At 47.7% G+C, this 20,487-nt stretch overlaps 1 protein-coding gene across 3 annotated transcripts in view; it reads left to right on the forward strand.

Annotated features, from left to right (window-relative positions):
* MAB21L3 (mab-21 like 3) overlaps window positions 1-20,136 on the forward strand; it is a 38,447-nt gene extending 18,311 nt beyond the window's left edge. For 2 of the 3 annotated variants that reach the window (XM_068271005.1, XM_068271006.1), the window contains exons 2-7: window positions 1,568-1,708; window positions 1,883-1,954; window positions 10,283-10,574; window positions 11,466-11,647; window positions 16,887-17,081; window positions 18,356-20,136. In XM_068271005.1, coding sequence (XP_068127106.1) covers window positions 1,568-1,708; window positions 1,883-1,954; window positions 10,283-10,574; window positions 11,466-11,647; window positions 16,887-17,081; window positions 18,356-18,616 — 1,143 coding nt within the window. In that variant the 3' untranslated portion in view covers window positions 18,617-20,136. The remainder of the gene's footprint in view (window positions 1-1,567; window positions 1,709-1,882; window positions 1,955-10,282; window positions 10,575-11,465; window positions 11,648-16,886; window positions 17,082-18,355) is intronic. The other variant, XM_068271007.1, reaches the window with a different exon arrangement.
* Window positions 20,137-20,487: the final 351 nt, after the last annotated feature.

Genomic DNA, 20,487 nt, shown 5'->3' on the forward strand with positions numbered 1-20,487 from the left:
AAGAAGACGAAGAAGAAGAAGAAGAAGAAGAAGAAGAAGAAGAAGAAGAAGAAGAAGAAGAAGAAGAAGAAGAAGAAGAAGAAGAAGAAGAAGAAGAAGAAGAAGAAGAAGAAGAAGAAGAAGAAGAAGAAGAAGAAGAAGAGAAGAAAGAAGAAGAAGAAGAAGAAGAAGAAGAAGAAGAAGAAGAAGAAGAAGAAGAAGAAGAAGAAGAAGAAGAAGAAGAAGAAGAAGAAGAAGAAGAAGAAGAAGAAGAAGAAGAAGAAGAAGAAGAAGAAGAAGAAGAAGAAGAAGAAGAAGAAGAAGAAGAAGAAGAAGAAGAAGAAGAAGAAGAAGAAGAAGAAGAAGAAGAAGAAGAAGAAGAAGAAGAAGAAGAAGAAGAAGAAGAAGAAGAAGAAGAAGAAGAAGAAGAAGAAGAAGAAGAAGAAGAAGAAGAAGAAGAAGAAGAAGAAGAAGAAGAAGAAGAAGAAGAAGAAGAAGAAGAAGAAGAAGAAGAAGAAGAAGAAGAAGAAGAAGAAGAAGAAGAAGAAGAAGAAGAAGAAGAAGAAGAAGAAGAAGAAGAAGAAGAAGAAGAAGAAGAAGAAGGACTGAACAAAATTCTGGACACAACTTCTCTTTCCACCTTTTTTTTTTTTAAAGGAACATCCCCACATAATCACTTGCTGTTGTTACTTGGAAAAAAAGATGATGTTTCTTGCATCATTCACCCTCAAAACAAGTGTTGGAAGCTATTTAAGGCCAATTCGAATAGTCAGCTCGAATACCGACTCGAATAGTGAGCTCGAAGTCCGAGGTCGAATCGAATAGTAAAAATTATTCGACTCGAATATTCGACTGACCTCGAATAATTTACTATTCGAATTCGACCAAACTCGAATTTTAAAAAGGGGTATTTGAGCACCACTGATAGCTAGTATAGTGCCCTAGTATAGCTAGTATAGAGTGGTGGCATGGTGAGGGAGGTAGATGGGGGAGCGTGGAGCATAGGTATTACCCTAACCTTTGTTGCTCTGTGCGCAGCTAGGTCTTATTTTTGGGGATGGCTTATATTTCAAGCATGCGTAAAATATAAGATAGGTCTTATTTTTGTGGGATGTCTTATTTTAGGGGAAAGACGGTAGCTCTACCTCAATGTGTCATCCCATCTACCTACACCTCAGTATACCGCCCTACCAACCTACACAACAACATACCACTCCACTACCACCACACATATGCACCACAGCATCCTATTGACTTGTTGAGGGTAATTTTAGGCCTAGTTGAATGTTGGGGATCACAAATCTCTCCTCATCATCCTCACGGCAACTTTTGTGAACTCCTGGGAGAGTCCCGGGAAAGTCCAGTGAATTCAGTTATGAAGTCATTAGAGAAAGGAGGTCCAGCAAGTTCTCTGAATAGTGAGGAGAGGATTGAGATCTTCAGGTCATGAGATGGTGCAGAATGATGGCGGTAAGGGGAGGGTTAGGCAAATACCGGTCCAGTACAGGTGAAATGAGTGTTCTCTGAGTAAAGAGTCTATAGTGTCCTCCTTATCGCTGGCCAATAACTCTCCAGTCTCCATCCACAGGGGGACGCCCGGCACCGACGTGTGGCCAGGATGGTGGAGGAGGTGCAGAACATTGTCCTCAACCTAACCACCCAGATCAGCTCCTGGGACTCCCGATTCCAGAGCATCTCCAACTCCGGCGTCCACAGCGACAACATAAAGGTGAGTGATGTCACACGGTGCACACATATACTGTAACCGATGACTGTCCCATTGGGGGACAATGAGCAGCCCTACAATGATTGCCACTGCTCCCATAGTGGGCCATTGCGTGACATCATGTCTGGTTGTAGTTTATCATTGTCCCTCTCCTCTCTCTGCTGCTGCTGGGATCAGGAGCTGCCAGATCTATTGGCCCTCTGGATGGAGCTGCTAAGGGGACGGCGGTCGCTGCACCCCTGTATACAGGTAATGTGGAATATACTTGTCTACACAACTGATGTCCATCCTCTGTTGTCCTCTATACTAGCCCCACCCAACTGGACACCTGCTCCGCCCACCTCCCATGTGTCCTGCAGGTCCTCTCTTGTCCTCTATACTAGCCCCACCCAGCTGGACACCTGCTCCTCCCACGTGCCATGCAGGTCCTCTCTTGTCCTCTATACTAGCCCAACCCAGCTGGACACCTGCTCCCCCCACCTCCCATGTGCCGTGCAGGTCCTCTGTTGTCCTTGTCCTCTATACTAGCCCCACCCAGCTGGACACCTACTCCGCCCACCTCCCATGTGTCCTGCAGGTCCTCTCTTGTCCTCTATACTAGCCCCACCCAGCTGGACACCTGCTCCGCCCACCTCCCATGTGCCGCGCAGGTCCTCTCTTGTTCTCTATACTAGCCCCACCCAGCTGGATACCTGCTCCGCCCACCTCCCATGTGCCGTGCAATTCCTCTATACTAGCCCCACCCAGCTGGACACCTGCTCCCCCCACCTCCCATGTGCCGTGCAGGTCCTCTGTTGTCCTTGTCCTCTATACTAGCCCCACCCAGCTGGACACCTGCTCCGCCCACCTCCCATGTGCCATGCAGGTCCTCTTTCGTGCTCTATACTAACCCTACCCACCTAGACACCTGCTCCCCCCCACCTAACCACCCAGATCAAATGTTTGGCTTAGAGAGCATCCCTAAGCCAAACATTTCATTTAGTTTGGCACTGCTATTGGCCTGAGGAAGCGGGCTCAGACCCGCAAAACGCGTTGCCTGTGCTATCACTAATAAAATCTTTTGTTGTTACAAAGATTTTGTCATCATTGAGGTAAGACACCTCATTACCTTTTCGTTTTTAAAGAGACACTGAAGCGAGAATAAATCTTGCTTCAGTGCTTATATGCAGCAGGGGCATGTGTGTCCCTGCTAAACCGCCGCTATCCCGCGGCTAAACGAGGGTCCCTGACCCCCCAAACCCACCCTTGCAAAATCTACGACCAACTTGGTCATAGATTTTGCTGCTGTTGAGGCAGGGCTAACGGCCGCAGCCCTGCCTCTCAGCGCGTCTATCAGCGGCGCATCGCCGCCTCTCCCCCGCCCCTCTCAGCGAAGGAAGACTGAGAGGGTCGGGGGAGAGGCGGAGATATGCGCTGAGAGACGCGCGTGAGGCAGGGCTGCGGCGGTTAGCCCTGCCTCAATCAGGAAGTGATCCCCGGGACTTCTCGAGGGGATTTGGGGGGTAAGGGACCCCCGTTTAGCCGCGGGATAGCGGCGGTTTAGCAGTGGCACACATGCTCCTGCTATCTATAAGAGCTGAAGCGAGATTTATTCTCGCTTCAGACTCTCTTTAAACTGTTTTTAAATGCTTTTACCGTATACCAGGGCGCCTCTTTTACCCAAATAGTTATGCATATCTAACACTGTAATTATTATAAAGGGAGGGGGGAAAACCAAGAGCCCAATAGTGTGATATTGTATAGATGATAATTAATAATGAGTAATATAACAATTTAATACTCACAAACCAGGGTTACCATTAGGCAACCACTGTATAAGCAGGTGGGGAGATTAACCTGACCCCACTCAGGATTAAAAGTCGCTCTCTGTAGATGGGAAGAAGATGGGTACAACCCTCCACCAAGGGTGGACTTAGCAATATGTAGAAGCTTTCCAGAGGCGCCAATAGAATAAAAGTCACTTAAACGAGCTTAAAACCGATGGGGCAGTGGTGGGCCTATCCCATCCATGCGGACAAAGCAAACAAAGGAAGGACTGTGGCATCAACAGTCAAACAACAATTTATTTATACTCCACAGTAAAAATAGGCGCTCAGTGTGGTTTTGATGCTGTTAAGCTGTATGCTCCTTTTTCATTGGCCTGATGAAGCAGGATTGAGCCCGTGAAACGCGTTGCCTATTTTTACTGTGGAGTATAAATAAATTGTTGTTTGCCTGTTGATGCCACAGTCCTTCCTTTGTTTGCTTTGTCCGCATGGATGGGATAGGCCCACCACTGCCCCATCGGTTTTAAGCTCGTTTAAGTGACTTTTATTCTATTGGCGCCTCTGGAAAGCTTCTACATACTGTAATTATTATGTTTTATAACAGGGAAACCCTTACTCTGTGGTAAAAGATGCTATCACTACGTTAGCCGGTTTTGGATGTTCGCATTTTAACCAGTGACGTTCCCACACGTTTTCCTGCGGTGAACAGAAATGAAAATAGGAAATGTTAGAAAACCTAAATTATTTATTTTTTTAAGTGAATTAGAGCAGTGTTCCCCAACCCTGTCCTCAGGGCCCACCAGCAGTGTTCCCCAACCCTGTCCTCAGGGCCCACCAGCAGTGTTCCCCCAACCCTGTCCTCAGGGCCCACCAGCAGTGTTCCCCAACCCTGTCCTCAGGGCCCACCAGCAGTGTTCCCCCAACCCTGTCCTCAGGGCCCACCAGCAGTGTTCCCCCAACCCTGTCCTCAGGGCCCACCAGCAGTGTTCCCCCAACCCTGTCCTCAGGGCCCACCAGCAGTGTTCCCCAACCCTGCTGGTTCCCCAACCCTGTCCTCAGGGCCCACCAGCAGTGTTCCCCAACCCTGTCCTCAGGGCCCACCAGCAGTGTTCCCTCAACCCTGTCCTCAGGGCCCACCAGCAGTGTTCCCCAACCCTGTCCTCAGGGCCCACCAGCAGTGTTCCCCAACCCTGTCCTCAGGGCCCACCAGCAGTGCATGTTTTGTGGAAATCCACAGTGGTAGCTAATCAGCTCGGCCGGCACCGCCAGACTAATTACCCCTCCTGTACATGTTTGTGGTTTTCTGCAAAACATATACTCAGGGGCGTAACGAGAAATCACTGTGCCCCCTGTGTAAATTTGGATACCCCCACCCCGGGGCCCGCTCAGGGCCATTTTGGGGGGCAGGAGGGGTTGCAGCGAATGGCCCAGCTGGCGCAGGCAAATCTATCACACCTCTCCTACACCCTGCATCAATTACCTATCCTATTGGTTGATGATCTGTCACAACACATTGTTTAATATCTGCTGTTATTGAATGTAGAATGATTGCTCATCGGTTGGTTCACAGAATGGTGTCTGGCTGTGTGTATGTAGCTTCGGAGGCCGGGACAGATGTCGTTGCCAGTAGTGGGGATCTGCGCGTAGATGAGATTGTGGTGGGCTGCTGGCCTAGCAGACTAGTGTAAGTGATGGTGTATACCCTGGCTGAGCTGTGTGTTGTGTGCGCGCATCCATCTGAAAATGGCGCCTGTGAATAATGGCGCACAGTGTTGCCGCTAATCCATTTGCCGCTTATCGCTATTTAACGTTAAAGCCTTATTGTTATTTAGCGTTAAAGTCTTATCGTTATTTAGCGTTAACACACAGAACCCTCTCTGTACCTATCCCTAACCCCTAAACCCCCCCGGTGGTGCCTAACCCTAAGACCCCCCCTGGTGGTGCCTAACCCTAAGACCCCCCCAGTGGTGCCTAACCCTAACCTTGTCAGTGTTACATTAAATCCATTCACTGTTTTGCAGTTAAATAACTTCTGCAGTTTGGCTTATGTAGGGCGCTATTGATAAATAACGTTAGTGTGTGCCACTATTGATAAATAACGTTAGTGTGTGCCGTTTTTCTTCTTTTTTCCCTGTGCGCCATTATTATGCAGTACTAACGATAATTAGCGATAAGCGTATCTTTTTAATGCGGCGCCATTTTTATGCATAGGCGCTGGGCGCCATTATTCACTGATCCCGTGTGCGCAGTGGTGAGAGCGATTATCAGTCACTTCAATTACCGGTGCTGTACTATTTGTGGCTTCTGCCGGTGCCCAGCTGATGCAGCGATGCTGCAATGAGAACTCCTTTGTAGCCCCTTGCAGTACACTCCTAGGAGTTCTGGTTCATCATGAGCTTGCTGGGCAATCTGTAAGACATCGGGTGATGCAGCTTATTGCTGCTACCTAGTGGCAGCTGTTGGCATTCCGCATAAACCTTTCTCTCTCCTGGGATAATTATTCATCCAGATTGTCCATTTGTTGTCCCTGAAAGCTAAACTTCCAAACTTAGAATGCAATGATGTGTCAGCTTGATAACCTCTTGGCGACCGCGTCACACCGATGGGCGTGGTCGTGGCGGCAGCCCCAGGACCGCCTAACGCCGATTGGCGTAAAGTCCTGGGGCTCTGTTTTGCAGGAGATCGCGCGCAGGCTGCACGCGCATCTCCTGCTTGGGGGGGCGGAGCTTTGCCCCGCCTTCAGTCTCCGAGCAAGACTGTTAGACGGCGTGATCGCCGTCTATTTACATGGTGCAGCGCTGCAATCAGCATCAGCGCTGCACTGGGGACAACCGTGTGACACAGCTGTCCCCCTGGGGGACAAGAGAGCGATCGGCTCTCATAGGCAGAAGCCTATGACAGCCGATCGCCATAATTGGCTGCCTGTGTGGAAGGAGGGAGGGAGGGTATTTAAAGTGAACCAAGCATCATTTTTAACACCCAGGGCAGCTCTATAGCAAATTAAAAATGCAATCTAAAAATGTGGTTTATTATTAAAAAAAACTTTCAATTTACCTCATTTCTTTACATCTAAGGGTTAAAATAGCCACTTTGTCTGTCCGCAAAGGACCTGTGGTTGCTGAGCAGGAGATGGTGGAACACTGATAAGAAATCACCTCATTAGACTTAACTGACCACAAACAAACCCCCATTGTACTTCAAACAGAAAACATCAGTTACAGTTGAAGAATTTCACACCTAGCCTGGATAATAGCAGTTGTAAAACAGCAGGGGTTGAGCTTCTGAACAATGGCAGCCCTTGCAGGTATTTGAAGCCAGGAACTGCTTAGTTCACTTTAAAGAAACAGGGACTTCCTGTCCATAGCTTCTTCACCTCATGTTGTAGTGATAAGACTTCCCATACCTCCCAACTTTCTGAGATGAGAAACCGGGACACTTAAGCCACGCCCCCGACCACGCCCCCAACCACACCCCCTGACACACCCCTAGTCAAAAATGTGTGTGTGTATATATATATATATATATATATATATATATATATATATATATATATATATATATATATAAATGGTGGGGAGAAGGGTGAGGGTGCCCAGCTAAAAAGAAGGATCGAGGCGCCAGCCGCAGCTGTGGTGTGCGGGATGCGGGCCAAGCTTGTCCCCTCTCCCTCCGAATGTGCCCCCCAGTGTCCCCCTGTATGGCGAGATACGAGCGCAGCAGAGCGTCAGTCTTACCATTCCTCTTCGCATACAGGCATCTCGTCTTCTCCGCTTCCTGTGACGTCACAGGAAGTAGTTGGAAGACGAGATGCCAGTACGCGAGGAAGATGGTAAGACTGCCGCTCTGCTGCGCTCGTATCTCGCCATACAGGGGGACACTGGGGGGCACATTCGGAGGGAGGGGGGACAAGCTTGGCCCGCATCCCGCACATCACAGCCGCGGCTGGCGCCTCGATCCTTCTTTTTTCCTCCGTTGGAGAGGAGCTGCTGCCTGCCGGGACACAAGGGGGGCTATCCCGGGACAGCGGGACCCCTCCCCCAACCCGTGACGGTCCCGGCGAAAACGGGACGGTTGGGGCCCCTGGACTTCCTGTCCATAGCTTCATCACCTCATGTTGTAGTGATAAGACTTCCTGTCCATAGCTTCATCACCTCATGTTGTAGTGATAAGACTTCCTGTCCATAGCTTCATCACCTCATGTTGTAGTGATAAGACTTCCTGTCCATAGCTTCATCACCTCATGTTGTAGTGATAAGACTTCCTGTCCATAGCTTCATCACCTCATGTTGTAGTGATAAGACTTCCTGTCCATAGCTTCATCACCTCATGTTGTAGTGATAAGACTTCCTGTCCATAGCTTCATCACCTCATGTTGTAGTGATAAGACTTCCTGTCTATAGTTCCATCACCTCATGTTGTAGTGATAAGACTTCCTGTACATAGTTCCATCACCTCATGTGTAGTGATAAGACTTCCTGTCCATAGCTTCATCACCTCATGTTGTAGTGATAAGACTTCCTGTCTATAGTTCCATCACGTCATGTTGTAGTGATAAGACTCCCTGTCCATAGCTTCATCACCTCATGTTGTAGTGATAAGACTCCCTGTCCATAGTTCCATCACCTCTTGCTGTAGCCTCAGACCCTTTGCTCATGTTTCCAGTGCCTCATGTGGTGGCAGGCCTTCTTGTTCACAGTTCCTTCTTTCCATGTTGTAAAACTAGGACTCATTGTCCAGGGTTCCACCTCCTTATGATCTACTCCCAAGACTGATTTTTCTTGGTTTTGCCTCCTCATGTTAAAACTCAATGGCTGCTTTTCCCTTTTACCAGCTTATGGTGTTGTGCTATGGGTTCTTTGTCCCATCTCCTGATGTTGTGGTGCCAGGACTCATTCCTGGTTACCTCTCTCATGTTGTGGTGCCAGAACTCCTTGTCCAGGGTTCTATCTACTCCTGTTGTAGTCAGTGCTGCTCGGATACCCCTTTTCAAAATCCAGATCCAACTCGGGTCCGGATACCCAGATATCCGATCCGGGTCAGATATCCAATTTCAAAATTTTCCAATCTGAATCCGGATCAGATATCCGACCTCAGTATCCGGGGTATCCAGGCGGATTCGGATATCTGGATAGAAAAACCGGAAGTGGCCTGTAAATTGCTTCAAAAACGGTTTTAGAGTAAATGAGGCATGTAGCATCATTATTTTTTAAAGGGGAACACTAATTGATGATGTGGGGACTTAAAATCCCCCCCCCCCCCAAAAAAAAAATGGGTGTCAATTAACATCAGGCCTATGTTCCAGACAGCAGTCCTGCAGACCACATTGTGTCCAAAGTCCAACCGCACAACTGGGACATGGCAGTTTTCAGCCCAGACACCTCCAAAAAATTACGCAGCAATTGTGTTTTGGGTTAAATATAGGTGGTATCAGCACAGCAGCAGTGGCCTGTGGCACCCTGACGGTGGGAGCAGCACAGGCAGCAGGGCAATGCAGCAGCAGCAGCAGCAGGTGTAACGTCTGCCAGGAGCATGCCGGACGTGTCATGTGGCACTTGGCACGTGTCACTTGCCACCTGTCACTTGCCACGTGGCACGTGTCGCTTGGTACTTGGCACGTGTCACTTGCCAAGTGCACGTGGCAAGTGACACGTGGCACGTGCCAAGTGCCACGTGACACGTGCCAAGTGCCACGTGACACGTGCCACGTGACACGTGCCAAGTGCCGAGTGACAGTCAGACAGCAGAGGAGAAGACACTAGTGCACACTAACTGTCACACTGGCACCTCTCAGCAGCACAGCAGTTCTGTAGAAAGCTAACACAGTAGTACTACTACTCTAACAACTAACGAGCACTGACTGCAGTACTACAGTACTAACTACACAATAACACAGTAATCATATTCCCTAATCCCTAACCTAACCTATACTGTAGCTAGCTAAGGCTAGCAGGCCAGCAGGCAGCAGCTGGCCTGGTCTGTGCACAGCACACACACAGACACATAGCAGCTGCCTGCAGCCCTGCAGCACAGCACACACTCTGACTGTCACACAATGACATCAAGCTAATTAAACAATAGTGTAGTGATAGTGAAGGGGTTAATCACTGAACAGCTTTAGGTTTATAACTGTGTACAGCCCTTGCTAGGCCAGCAGCACTGGAGCATGTCTCTCAGTGAGCATTCAGCAAGCTAAGACGATATGTCTCATCATGGCAGCCCTCCTTATTATACAGGGGGCTTGCCAGTGTTTCTTTCTGTGATTGGGTGCCAGGGCTTAGGCTGGGAGGCCTCTGATTGGCTCAATGAGCTCAGGTGGGGATGTCCAGGGTTCCCTTCTGTGATTGGTTGCTAGGGCTTCTGCTGGGAGCCCTCTGATTGGCTCCAGGACGTCATCTCCTTAGTTACAGTATTTCAGATCCGGATATCCGCAATATCCACGGATATCTGTGTTATGCGCCCAAATATCCGCAGATAGCTATCCGGATTTCTACAGAAATCTGGAATCCGAATCCGATAGCTGAAAAAAAGGTTGGATATCCGGGTTACAAGGATATCCGGAATCCGGAAGAGCAGCACTGGTTGTAGTGTCATGATTGGTTCCACCTCCTTATGTGAGTAGTACCACAGCAGCTTTATCTGCATGTTGTATGTTGTAGTGCCAAGGGCTTTATTCTTTACAGTATTGCCAGATTTCATTGTCCATGTTTCCATCACCTCACATTGCTCTGTAGTCCTCTCCTGTCAGGTACACTTGTAGAGAGAAATGTTCCTTTGCATCACGGCTGTCTCTCACCATTGTCTCTCTGGGCAGGTTTTGGCTCCCTCACAACTTCTGGTCACAGTTCCTCTTCGAGGTCTCAGTGGCTTTCGGCAGAAAAGTTCTCGGCGTTGGAGATATTATACTCCCAGCGGGGTTCGTCTGCTGACTCCAGTTATGGAACCGGAGAAACTCCATCAGTGGCTGGAAGTGGAGCAGTTCCAGAAGAGCACTCCCCACTGGCATGAGAGTGATGTCAACATCCAAGGTGACTTGGTTCCTGCACGGGTGCTCCACGTCTTCCATGGGCTCGTCCAGCGAGCTATCCCTTCCTGCAACCTGTCTGGTAAGAAATATTGGCCCATATGCAATTACATTGTTCTCCCTAGGTTTCTCCTAGGAGATAATAGTTCATCTTCGATTTAAAATAATTTTCAGCACTTTGCAATTGAAAAATAACCAAAGAGTAGGTAAAAGTGATTTTTTTTCCCATGTTGGTGGTTATAAAAGCATTTTATTGATAAGATTGAGTATATCACCCCCCCCCCCCATGTTAGCCATAAGTGTCCTTCCTCTACCACATGTCCTCTTCCCATAAAGCCTTGTTTCCTCTCACATTCCAATCTTCATGTCTGTATCTTTCTCCACATCAACTCCACCAGATGTGATTTCTGTTTATCGTCTGAAATTTTAATTGCTGTATTTTGTATGAAACCATGAGAGCATCACCTGAAATGTCAGTGAGAATAAGCAGCATATGAGGACATTGTCACAATCCACCATTATTTGGCTTTCGGGCTTGTATCACATTGGAGGTTTTGGCTCACCGATAACCATATGTGAAAACCCAATGCCACCACACCTAAGGTCAGATATGAGCTGCTTCAACCAAATACCTGCTTAATGATTCATTATTCGTTATGCGGATGAATTACCATTGTCAAAACTCAATTCCCTGGCATGGATTCTTTCTAGCTAAAGATTGGGTAGGTGTGACATAAACATGGCAGCCCACCACCAACTGAATTCTGGGTAATGAAGCATTGTCTGCACCTCTCCGGAGCAGGCATTTTTGTGGGTGAGGGAATCATTTGGCCCACTGGTTATAAGGCACTCCTGGCAGATGGGCCTCCTGGTGGTGCTGGTGGTCATCATAGGTTAAGCGGTTGTGTTTGTATTATTTTAACTAAACTAAGGAAAAATTCAATCTCCACCCGTCGTGCCATATCTCTTCCAGGTAGAGTGAGTGTGCTGGAGTGCATCAGCCCAGTCGTCAGACTGAATGTGGAGACCACAGAACAGATGGTGGAAGTGGAGCTCGTTCCAGTGGTTGAAATTCCTGGAACTTGGCCTAAGAAGTCTCGATGGCCACGTTTCTTTAAACGGTGGCCCTCCAAGGACAAGGCTCGATGTGCTAAGGTACTGATTGATGATTATGGTAAAATGTAAGGGTATATGTGAGAAAAGTGTTCTATGTGTCAGGTGGAGGAGGGTTTCTGTAGGCAGTCACCCAGATAAACACATTTAAGGATTACACGTCTTTGAATTGGGGTTATTGGAATCCAGGACCCGCATTTGCCCGTCAGTCACCACACTTCAGCACCCAGACAAGTGGACAGGGTCAGGGGGGGGGGGGGGGGGTCACATATTTGTACCTCACATGACTCACATGAAGAGCAACGTGAAGCACAAATAAGTGAGCTCCCCGTGACCCTGTCCACATTTCGGGGTGCTGAAGGCAGCAAATTTGAGTTTCTGGATTTAAATAATCACAATTCAAACACCAGCAGTAGTCTCCAATCATTTTATTTCCTGACTTCTCGTCTTGTTTAAACACAGATTAGCCTTGAAAGAGGAAAAATAAATATAAAATGTAACTTTTAATCAAAGATGAAAGATCAAAACTTGGTAGCTCTGCTAACACATATTAGGTGACAAAACAGTGGAAGGTGATACTAATGAATAGTTATATCCTCAGCTAACATTGCGAAGGATAACTCCACTCCTCTCACTGCACTGATACATACAAAATACACTCCCCTACATGAACAAGCCTACATGTTTCGGCCCCTCTATAAATGGGGGCCTTCGTCAGGGGAACAAAAAACTAAACATGTAAGGCGCTAAGTGCTAAAGTGCATTAACCGCTTGAGGACCACAGGTTTACACCCCTGTAGTGACCAGGGCATTTTTTACAATTCAGCCCACTGCAGCATTAACAGCTCGCTGCAGGGCTATAGATACAACTCGGCACACAAAGGATTCAGGCACAACCTCCAAATTAGTAATGCATTAAGATGGCAACAGTCATATGGCTTTTCTTCTGGACTTTTACATGGGTTTCTTGCTGGTTCTTATGGAATTCTCGGCTTTCACACAAAGCAAGACTATCTACAAGGCCTCCTAGGCAGGTGTCTGGGGCTTAGTGGGTGTCAAAGGGCTCAACTGCCACCTTTTCAGAATCCTCCCCATATCAAATTACCAAAAGGACCACAAGCCTGAGCCAAAGCTACTACGTTGCCTAGCACCCCATTTCCTTCTACTCCATCTCTGCTTTCACATGAGAGTCACCATGGTTCTTGCAGAATTCCGGGCTTTCAATGATATTCATGTTGGTTCTTGCAGAAATATCAGATTTCAATGAGAGTTCTTGTATAATTTGTGGCTTCCACATGAGAGTCACCCTGGTTCTTGCAGAATTCTCAACTTTTGGATGGGGTTATCGCAGTTGCGTCCAGTGAAAAATGGCGCCGGTTAAATAATGGTGCCCCCTTCTGCCCGATATTTGTTTAAAACGATATTTATCGTTTTAACGGCGCAGACCTTGTGAACGTAATTTATCGTTTTAAAACCTGCTTTTTTTTTTTGTCCTGCCTGAACGATATTTATCGTTTTAAGCCCTGCTTAGCTGCCGTTTGGTAAATGTTTGGCCGCCGACTTTAACGTTTAGTTGCACAGCCCCCTTAAAAGCTAAAAACACCAAATTTTAAGGTTATGTTAAGAAGAAAATTGGGAACAAGAAGAAAAAAAAGTTTCAAAAAGACCTTATAGTTTTTGAGAAAATCGATTCATACCGCATACCATGGACCATGCGGGCTGGTATAGCTCAGGGTGCGAAGCCCCAGTTGGCCGGGGCTCCACATTCTGGCTATCCCAGCCTGCATGGAGGACAAGGGGTTACAGAGGCTCCAGAGGGGGAGCCCTCACGTGTTTTTTTTTTTTATGTTCAGATGTGGGAAATTAAAAAAAAAAACAACGTGGGGTCCCCCCTCCCGAGCCTCTGTAACTTCTTGTCCCCCATGCAGGCTGGGATAGCAAGAATGCGGAGCCCCGGCCGACTGGGGCTTCGCACCCTGAGCTATACCAGCCCGCATGGTCCATGGTATGGAGGGGCTCCGGGAGGGGGGGAGGGGCGGCCAAGCCTTCCCCTCCCCCCCCGGAGCCCTTGTCCAATCCATGGACAAGGGGCTCTTCCCCACCTCCAGTGCCCCAGGAGGAGGTGGGGTGATGACTCCCTGGGAGGGGTTCATGGTGGCATCTGGGAGTCCCCTTTAAGAAAGGGACCCCAGATGCCCACCTCCCTCCCAGGAGAAATAAGTATAGGGGTACAAAGTACCCCTTACCCATTTCCACAAAGGGTTAAATGAAATAAAACGCAACCACGAAAAAAAAGTATTTTAATATTCTTAATTAACCAGAAATACTTACCTGTACCTTTAAAAATTTTCCCACGCCAATATCCTCAGTAAATGATCCAACGCATACAGTGTCCTCTTATCTTGTGATCTTCAATTAAGTTGATTGAAGATCCCCGCCGCCCCCCACATAGCCGAGAATGCGTCTTGTGGGACGCATAGCTGCCGGCTCCCGCTGTCCTTCCCGCCTCCTCACCTGTCACTCTCACCTAGCCTGGCACCTAGTGCACCCATGGGTGCAGCCAGGTGGGGAGGAGAGCAGGGAGCCGGCAGCTACGCGTCCCACAGGACGCATTCTAAGCTATACTAACAGGCTCATCAATAAGCCGGTTCTTTTTGTATTGAATCCTTCCCACTATTCTCACTGTTCTTCTTAACATTCCCTGCAAATTTGGTGTTTCTGGCATTTAAGCGGGCTTTGCTATTAACCGCTAAAGTCGGCGGGCGTTTAATTTTCCTACAGTCAGAAGGGGAATTTTAAATTCGATTTTCTCAAAAACTATAAGGTCTTTTTGAAAAAAATGTTTTCCTCTTATTCCTAATTCTCTTCTGAACAATTCCTGCAAATTTGATGTTTCTATCTTATAAGGGGGATGTGCTACTAAATGTTAAAGTCGGCGGACAGACATTTTCGAAATGGCAGCAAAGCAGGGCTTAAAGCGATAAATATCATTCAGGCAGGACAAAAAAAACAGGTTTTACAACGATAAATTACGTTTTGATGGTCGGCGCAATTTTTGTAACTTTATAAAACGATAAATATCGTTTAATAATGATTTTCATTGAGGCGCCATTTTTCACTGGTACCTCGCAGTTTCTTTCAGGGGCGTTGCTAGGATCCTAAGAGATCGGGGGCACTTCTGGGCTTTCCAGCCAGAAAATGAGTGTGGCCCTGTGCTGGAATGTGGTGTAGCCCTGTGCTGGAATGTGGGTGTGGTCATGGGTGGAGCCAAATTTACATGAACTTAAAGAGACTCTGTAACAACAAAAACCTCCCCTGGGGGGTACTCACCTCGGGTGGGGGAAGCCTCCGGATCCTAATGAGGCTTCCCACGCCGTCCTCTGTCCCACGGGGGTCTCGCCGCAGCCCTCCGAACAGCCGGCGACTGTGCCGACTGTCAGTTCAATATTTACCTTTGCTGGCTCCAGCGGGGGCGCTGTGGCGACTTTCGGCACGGAAATAGACGGAAATACCCGATCTCCGTCGGGTCCGCTCTACTGTGCAGGCGCCGGAAACTTGCGCCTGCGCAGTAGAGCAGACCCGACGGCGATCGGGTATTTCCGCCTACTTCGGCGCCGAGAGGCATCAGAGCGCCTGCGCAGGAGCCAGGAAGGTAAATAATGACGTCACCGCTGCCCGGACTGCACGGAGGGCTACAGCGAGACCCCCCGAGGGACGCAGGACGGCGTGGGAAGCCTCATTAGGATCCTGAGGCTTCCCCCACCCGAGGTGAGTACCCCCCAGGGGCCGTTTTGGCGTTACAGTTCCTCTTTAACAGAATAATGTTGGATAAAGCCACCTCTCCATTAATACAAAAAAAAAAATGCAGCACATCACATAAATAGGCAGTGTCACTTAAACATAACTAGGCAGAGTTACCTGGCTTCTGTGCTGGCTGCTCTGGCTTTCTGCTGGGCGGGCTGACTTGCCGTCACTTTATCTTCCAGTTCCCCCCATACCATTCCCTGACCTTCTTATGGACCCCCTCCCATGCTCCCACGGGCCTCTCATTCAGGCACCACAACTCCCAGCATGCCCCCACATAAGAACCACAGCTCCCAGTATTCCTCCATAAAGGCATCTCAGTGCCCAGCATGGCACCACAGTATCTAGCATACCCCCAATTGATGCACCACAGCTCCCAGCATGCCCGCCATTGAGGTACCACAGCTGACTCTGCCTGGGGACATCCAGGGCACCCCAGAATAGATCCGAGGCACCTGCCACTGATCTCTTGGGATAGCAACGCCCGTTTCTTGTAGAGTTCTGGATTTTCACACGAGATTCTCAACGTTTCTCGCAGAATTCGGGGCTTTCACGTGGATCTCTTTGTCTTCTGCTTTATTATTGTTCCCCCGAGGTATCAGAAATGAGGGAAATGTTCCCATCCATATTTCACTCCTCTTTGGGCTGAACAAAGGTCCATATATGTGTTTGTGTAAACTGTACGTTTTGTAGAGGTAGAACTTCAGCATGCAATTTGTCCTATATTATAGTACGTGCCTGAATTTGGTGCATGCATGTAAACTGTTATACACCTGTTCCCAAATGTGTGAATGAAGATGGGTAGAGGAAATCTGGCCAGGCACACGCTAAGACCACCACATACACGCCATGCAGGATGATGGTAAGTATGATAACATCTTAGAGCTCCTAGTCAGATAGTGTCACACCATCCGGTGGTTTCCTATTATATGAAGAGGAATGTGTCTGTCTGGCTGTAGAGCAGAACATTGATATTGGGAAGACTCAGACAGACGCAGGAAGCATCCGTTTGTAATGCAATTTGCTAGTCTTCAGCCTCTTTAATCACCAACACTTTCTTTGGACGGTCTGGATGCCTCCACTTCACTGGTACCAAGCTTTTGGCCGCAATAAGAAGTTGAGGCAGCAAAGATTTTTTTATACTTAGAAATTGACATACTGTATTAGTGGAATGAAAAAGCACTTCAAGAGGCTCAGAGGCACTTATCGTGATTCGTGACCTTGAGACTATCCTGTGCTATACTCCTCCCTGTTATTGCCCGAAGAAGCGGGAAATATACCTGCGAAACGCGTTGCATTGTTTGTTGGAGTATGTGAATAAAGTTCTTCTGTGTGAAAATCGACAGTTTCATGTCTACTTTATGGTTTGTTTTATATCCTCTTCTGTTCCGTAGATGTCTCTTTACTTGATGTCCTCTCATTGTTTTGATATTGGGTTTCACCACCCAACACACTGCTGACTGATTCTGTCTTACAGTCATTCGGCTTTGACCTCATTGCTCGGACCAATTACCACTGGCAGCTGTCCTTCCTGCGTGCAGAGCGCCTCCTGCTGGATGGGGTGGATGAGGACGGAGGGTGCCGTATGAAATGCCTGCGTGTCATTCGCCACTTGAAGGAGGAAGTGTGGTGTCCAGGAACCCGCCCTGTCATCACCTCCCAACACCTACAGGTGAGGAGACTGTATCCAGAATAGGAAGAGAGGGAGGGGAGGAGGGAGAGGAAGAGGGAGGGGGGAGAGGAAGAGGGAGGGGGGAAGAGAGGGAGGGGAGGAGGGAGAGGAAGGGAGGGGGAAAGAGGGAGGGGGGAAGAGGGAAGGGAGGGGGAAGAGGGAGGGGGAGAAGAAGAGGGAGGGGAGGGGGAAGAGGGAGGGGAGGGGGGAGAAGAAGAGGGAGGAGAGGGGGAAGAGGGAGCAGAGGAAGGGGAGGGGGGAAGGGCGGCATGCATTGTGTTTACTGAGCACCAATGGAGGCACTATAATGAGAAAGTAGTGGGGGGAGGAGGGGCAGAAATATTATGCTGGGTAAACTCAATGCCACTTCCAGTCTGTGCCCTGAAAAAAATGACCAATAATTCTTGAGTGATGTGATCTGAAAGGTGTGGGAGCTACTGTTCTGCACAGCCGGTTTGTACTTCCTGTCACACCCTTAAAGGGGACCAGAGATGAAGCACCCTTGTGTATTTTACCATATATATCAGTAAGAACATTAGAGAAAACACTTACCATGCTCTCTGTTTCATCCTCACTGCTAAAAGTGTCTGTTATCAGCTGTGATAAGAATCCCAGACTGAGCATTCAGTCTGGCTTTGCAGGGAATAATTATAGCTGAGTCATTATAGCAGAGCCACAAGGGGGCAGGCTTGGGCTTGAAAAGACACCAGAGAAGACAGACTCCGCTATAATCATTCTGTAGCAAAGCTAGACTGAGTGCTCAGTCGGGGATTCATATCAGAGGTGATAACAGTCAGATTAAACAGAGAACAATGAAACAAAGAGCAGATTAGGTGTTTACTGTCATGTTCCCACTGATTTATAAGGTAAAATACAAGAGGGTGCTTCATCTCTGGTTCTCTTTAAGCATTCATCATTTTAATAAAATAATAATAGGACAGTAGTCTTGAGGGTAGAGCTGTTGGGACTAGGGATGGTCAATGAGAAGCAAATAATTTGTGATGCAGGATTATGCAAATGTATCCATCTTGAAAATGGACCAATCAAATTTTACCTCACCGTGATTTGATTGGTTCATTTTCAAGCAGCATAAATTTACATACAAAATTTTCATAATTCTGCATCACCTTGAGATATTTGCATCTCATTGACCATCCGTAGTTGGGACCTCCCCTATCCCTGGTCCAGGTGACTGGACATTACAAGGGGACAGACTCATACTCTGCCTGTGTCACCATGTTTCTTCATTCTCTCTCTCTCTCTCTCTCTGGCAGATGATCCTCCTGTGGGAGTGTGAAAGGCATCCTTCTTCCAAACACTGGGTGGACTTTGCTTCTTGCTTCCTCCGCCTCATCCGCAGGCTTCTGAAATGCGCCCGGCAGCACTTCCTGCGCCACTACTTTGTCCGGCGAGCGAATCTACTGAAGTATGCAGATGTCAACCAACTAGAGGTCCTCGCTGACAAGCTGGCCAGGTTCTTACACAACCCATCGCTCAGTATAGCTTCATTACAAAGCTGCACCTCCACCTGCTAAGATGGCTCCTGCATGTGCCGGAGATTTAGGTGGAGGCATTTTCTGGATAACTATGAAGTTCACTTGGTGGCACAATTCTGAAGAAAGAAGGCGGTCCAGACCAATCCTACTGAGCTCACTATCAGGCCTCCTCCCCACTGTGCCAGGAACAGGCAGTGAATTACCCGCCTTTGTGTTCATTCCAGGGGGTTTCTTGGAACACTTTGTGAGGTAGCTCCTGTACTCTGGTCTACAGAATAGAGCCAGCCAGTAGGATGCCACTTCACATGGAGATACCTGCTGATGAATTCAGTGATGCTAAATCTGCAGGTATATGACCATAAATCTGCATGTATAAAATATATGGTGAGGGGCCAGCATTGTCCTCCACTGAGAAGGTTGATACGTTCCATTAGGACCTCTCTAGTCCACCACCCTTAAAGCTAAAATTGAAGTAGATGGGAACATTGTGTACAGTAGAATGTGATGGAAACTTCAGAGTACACTACACAACAGGTGTTGCTTGCTTGTCACTTGAATATGGACTTTTCACGCTTGGCAAAAAATCTCCACAAAAACTTAAATGAAGTCTAGATGTAAACTATGTCAATTTGTATTGGATAGATGGTTGCTTTGGTCACATGATACTGTTTTAGTACTGACATGGTACCATAGAGACTGCCATGTTACCATAGAGACTGCCATATTATTATAGAGACTGCCATGCTACCAGAGACATTGCCATGTTACTGAAGAGCCTGCCTTGTGGTCACAGAGAGCCCACCATGTGGTCACAGAGAGCCCACCATGTGGTCACACGGACTGCTATCATGATATATTTGTTTATAGTGCTGGCCCAAGTTCTTCAGTACTGAGCAAAGTTTATTGAACTGTCTACAATACATCACTAACTCTCCCTCTGTGGGGGTCACATTCAAATGTTCCTACCACAGTGTTGGACCAACTTTTTTGTGAAAGTCAATAGATATTTCAGCATATTTTTGGATTGTGCAAGAAAACCGTAGGACCCGGAATAGTCCCCAGCAAAATGTGGAGAACCTACAAACCTTATAAAGATCTCTCCCAGCTGGGGTTGGAACCCTGGACTGCATTTAGGAGGGAGTGCTATCCAGTCAGTAACCATGTGGCCCTTTGTTACACCATAGTCTATTTTGGTATAGGAGATGGAAATACTGATGGACAACATGACTGTTGCAGAAGTTCCTGTGGGTTGGGGAAGGAAATTCAGCTTCAGGGGTGGAGGAGATATGTTATAGGACGTACGTTAACAGGTATGGGAGACATGTGTAGAAGGACTGGCATAACTTAAGACTGGCCAGATGGGTATATAAAGCGAGGACTACCATGGATGGTGGATTCTACTGGTACTCAGAGCTTCCTCTTACTGATTTTTCAGAAGCTCTGGGGAGCCTCATTTTTTTGTTTGTGATAAAATGTTGTGTTTAGTAAATACTAGAGAATTGTAATGTAAGTAACCTGGGGTATGAGACTATCCATATTAAAGTCAGTGATGTAATTAATTCTGTGACAACCACTAAAATAAATGCTGCACGCAAATGATGTTTATACAATGTCCATGTGGACCAGGGCTCATCAAAATACTCCTGGGGCTGGAGGTTACATTGTAGGGGTCTGATGTGGACACAACTCCTCATTCAGTGCTGCGGGAAGCTGGGGAAAGAGACCAGGAGACCCCTCGTTTTACAAGGGAGCTTATAGGATGATATAGAGGAGCTCATATCTCTCCTTCTGGTGCTGGAGGAATCTGAGAGACAACATTACACTAAACTCATCATTGTCTGTTGTTCCTGATTCTCTGCAGAAAGCCCTGCCCTCTAGTGACAGAACATGGATATGGCATTCTAAATGAC

This window comes from Hyperolius riggenbachi, chromosome 2 (assembly GCF_040937935.1).
Source record: "Hyperolius riggenbachi isolate aHypRig1 chromosome 2, aHypRig1.pri, whole genome shotgun sequence".
In the NCBI taxonomy this organism is placed as follows: domain Eukaryota; kingdom Metazoa; phylum Chordata; class Amphibia; order Anura; family Hyperoliidae; genus Hyperolius; species Hyperolius riggenbachi.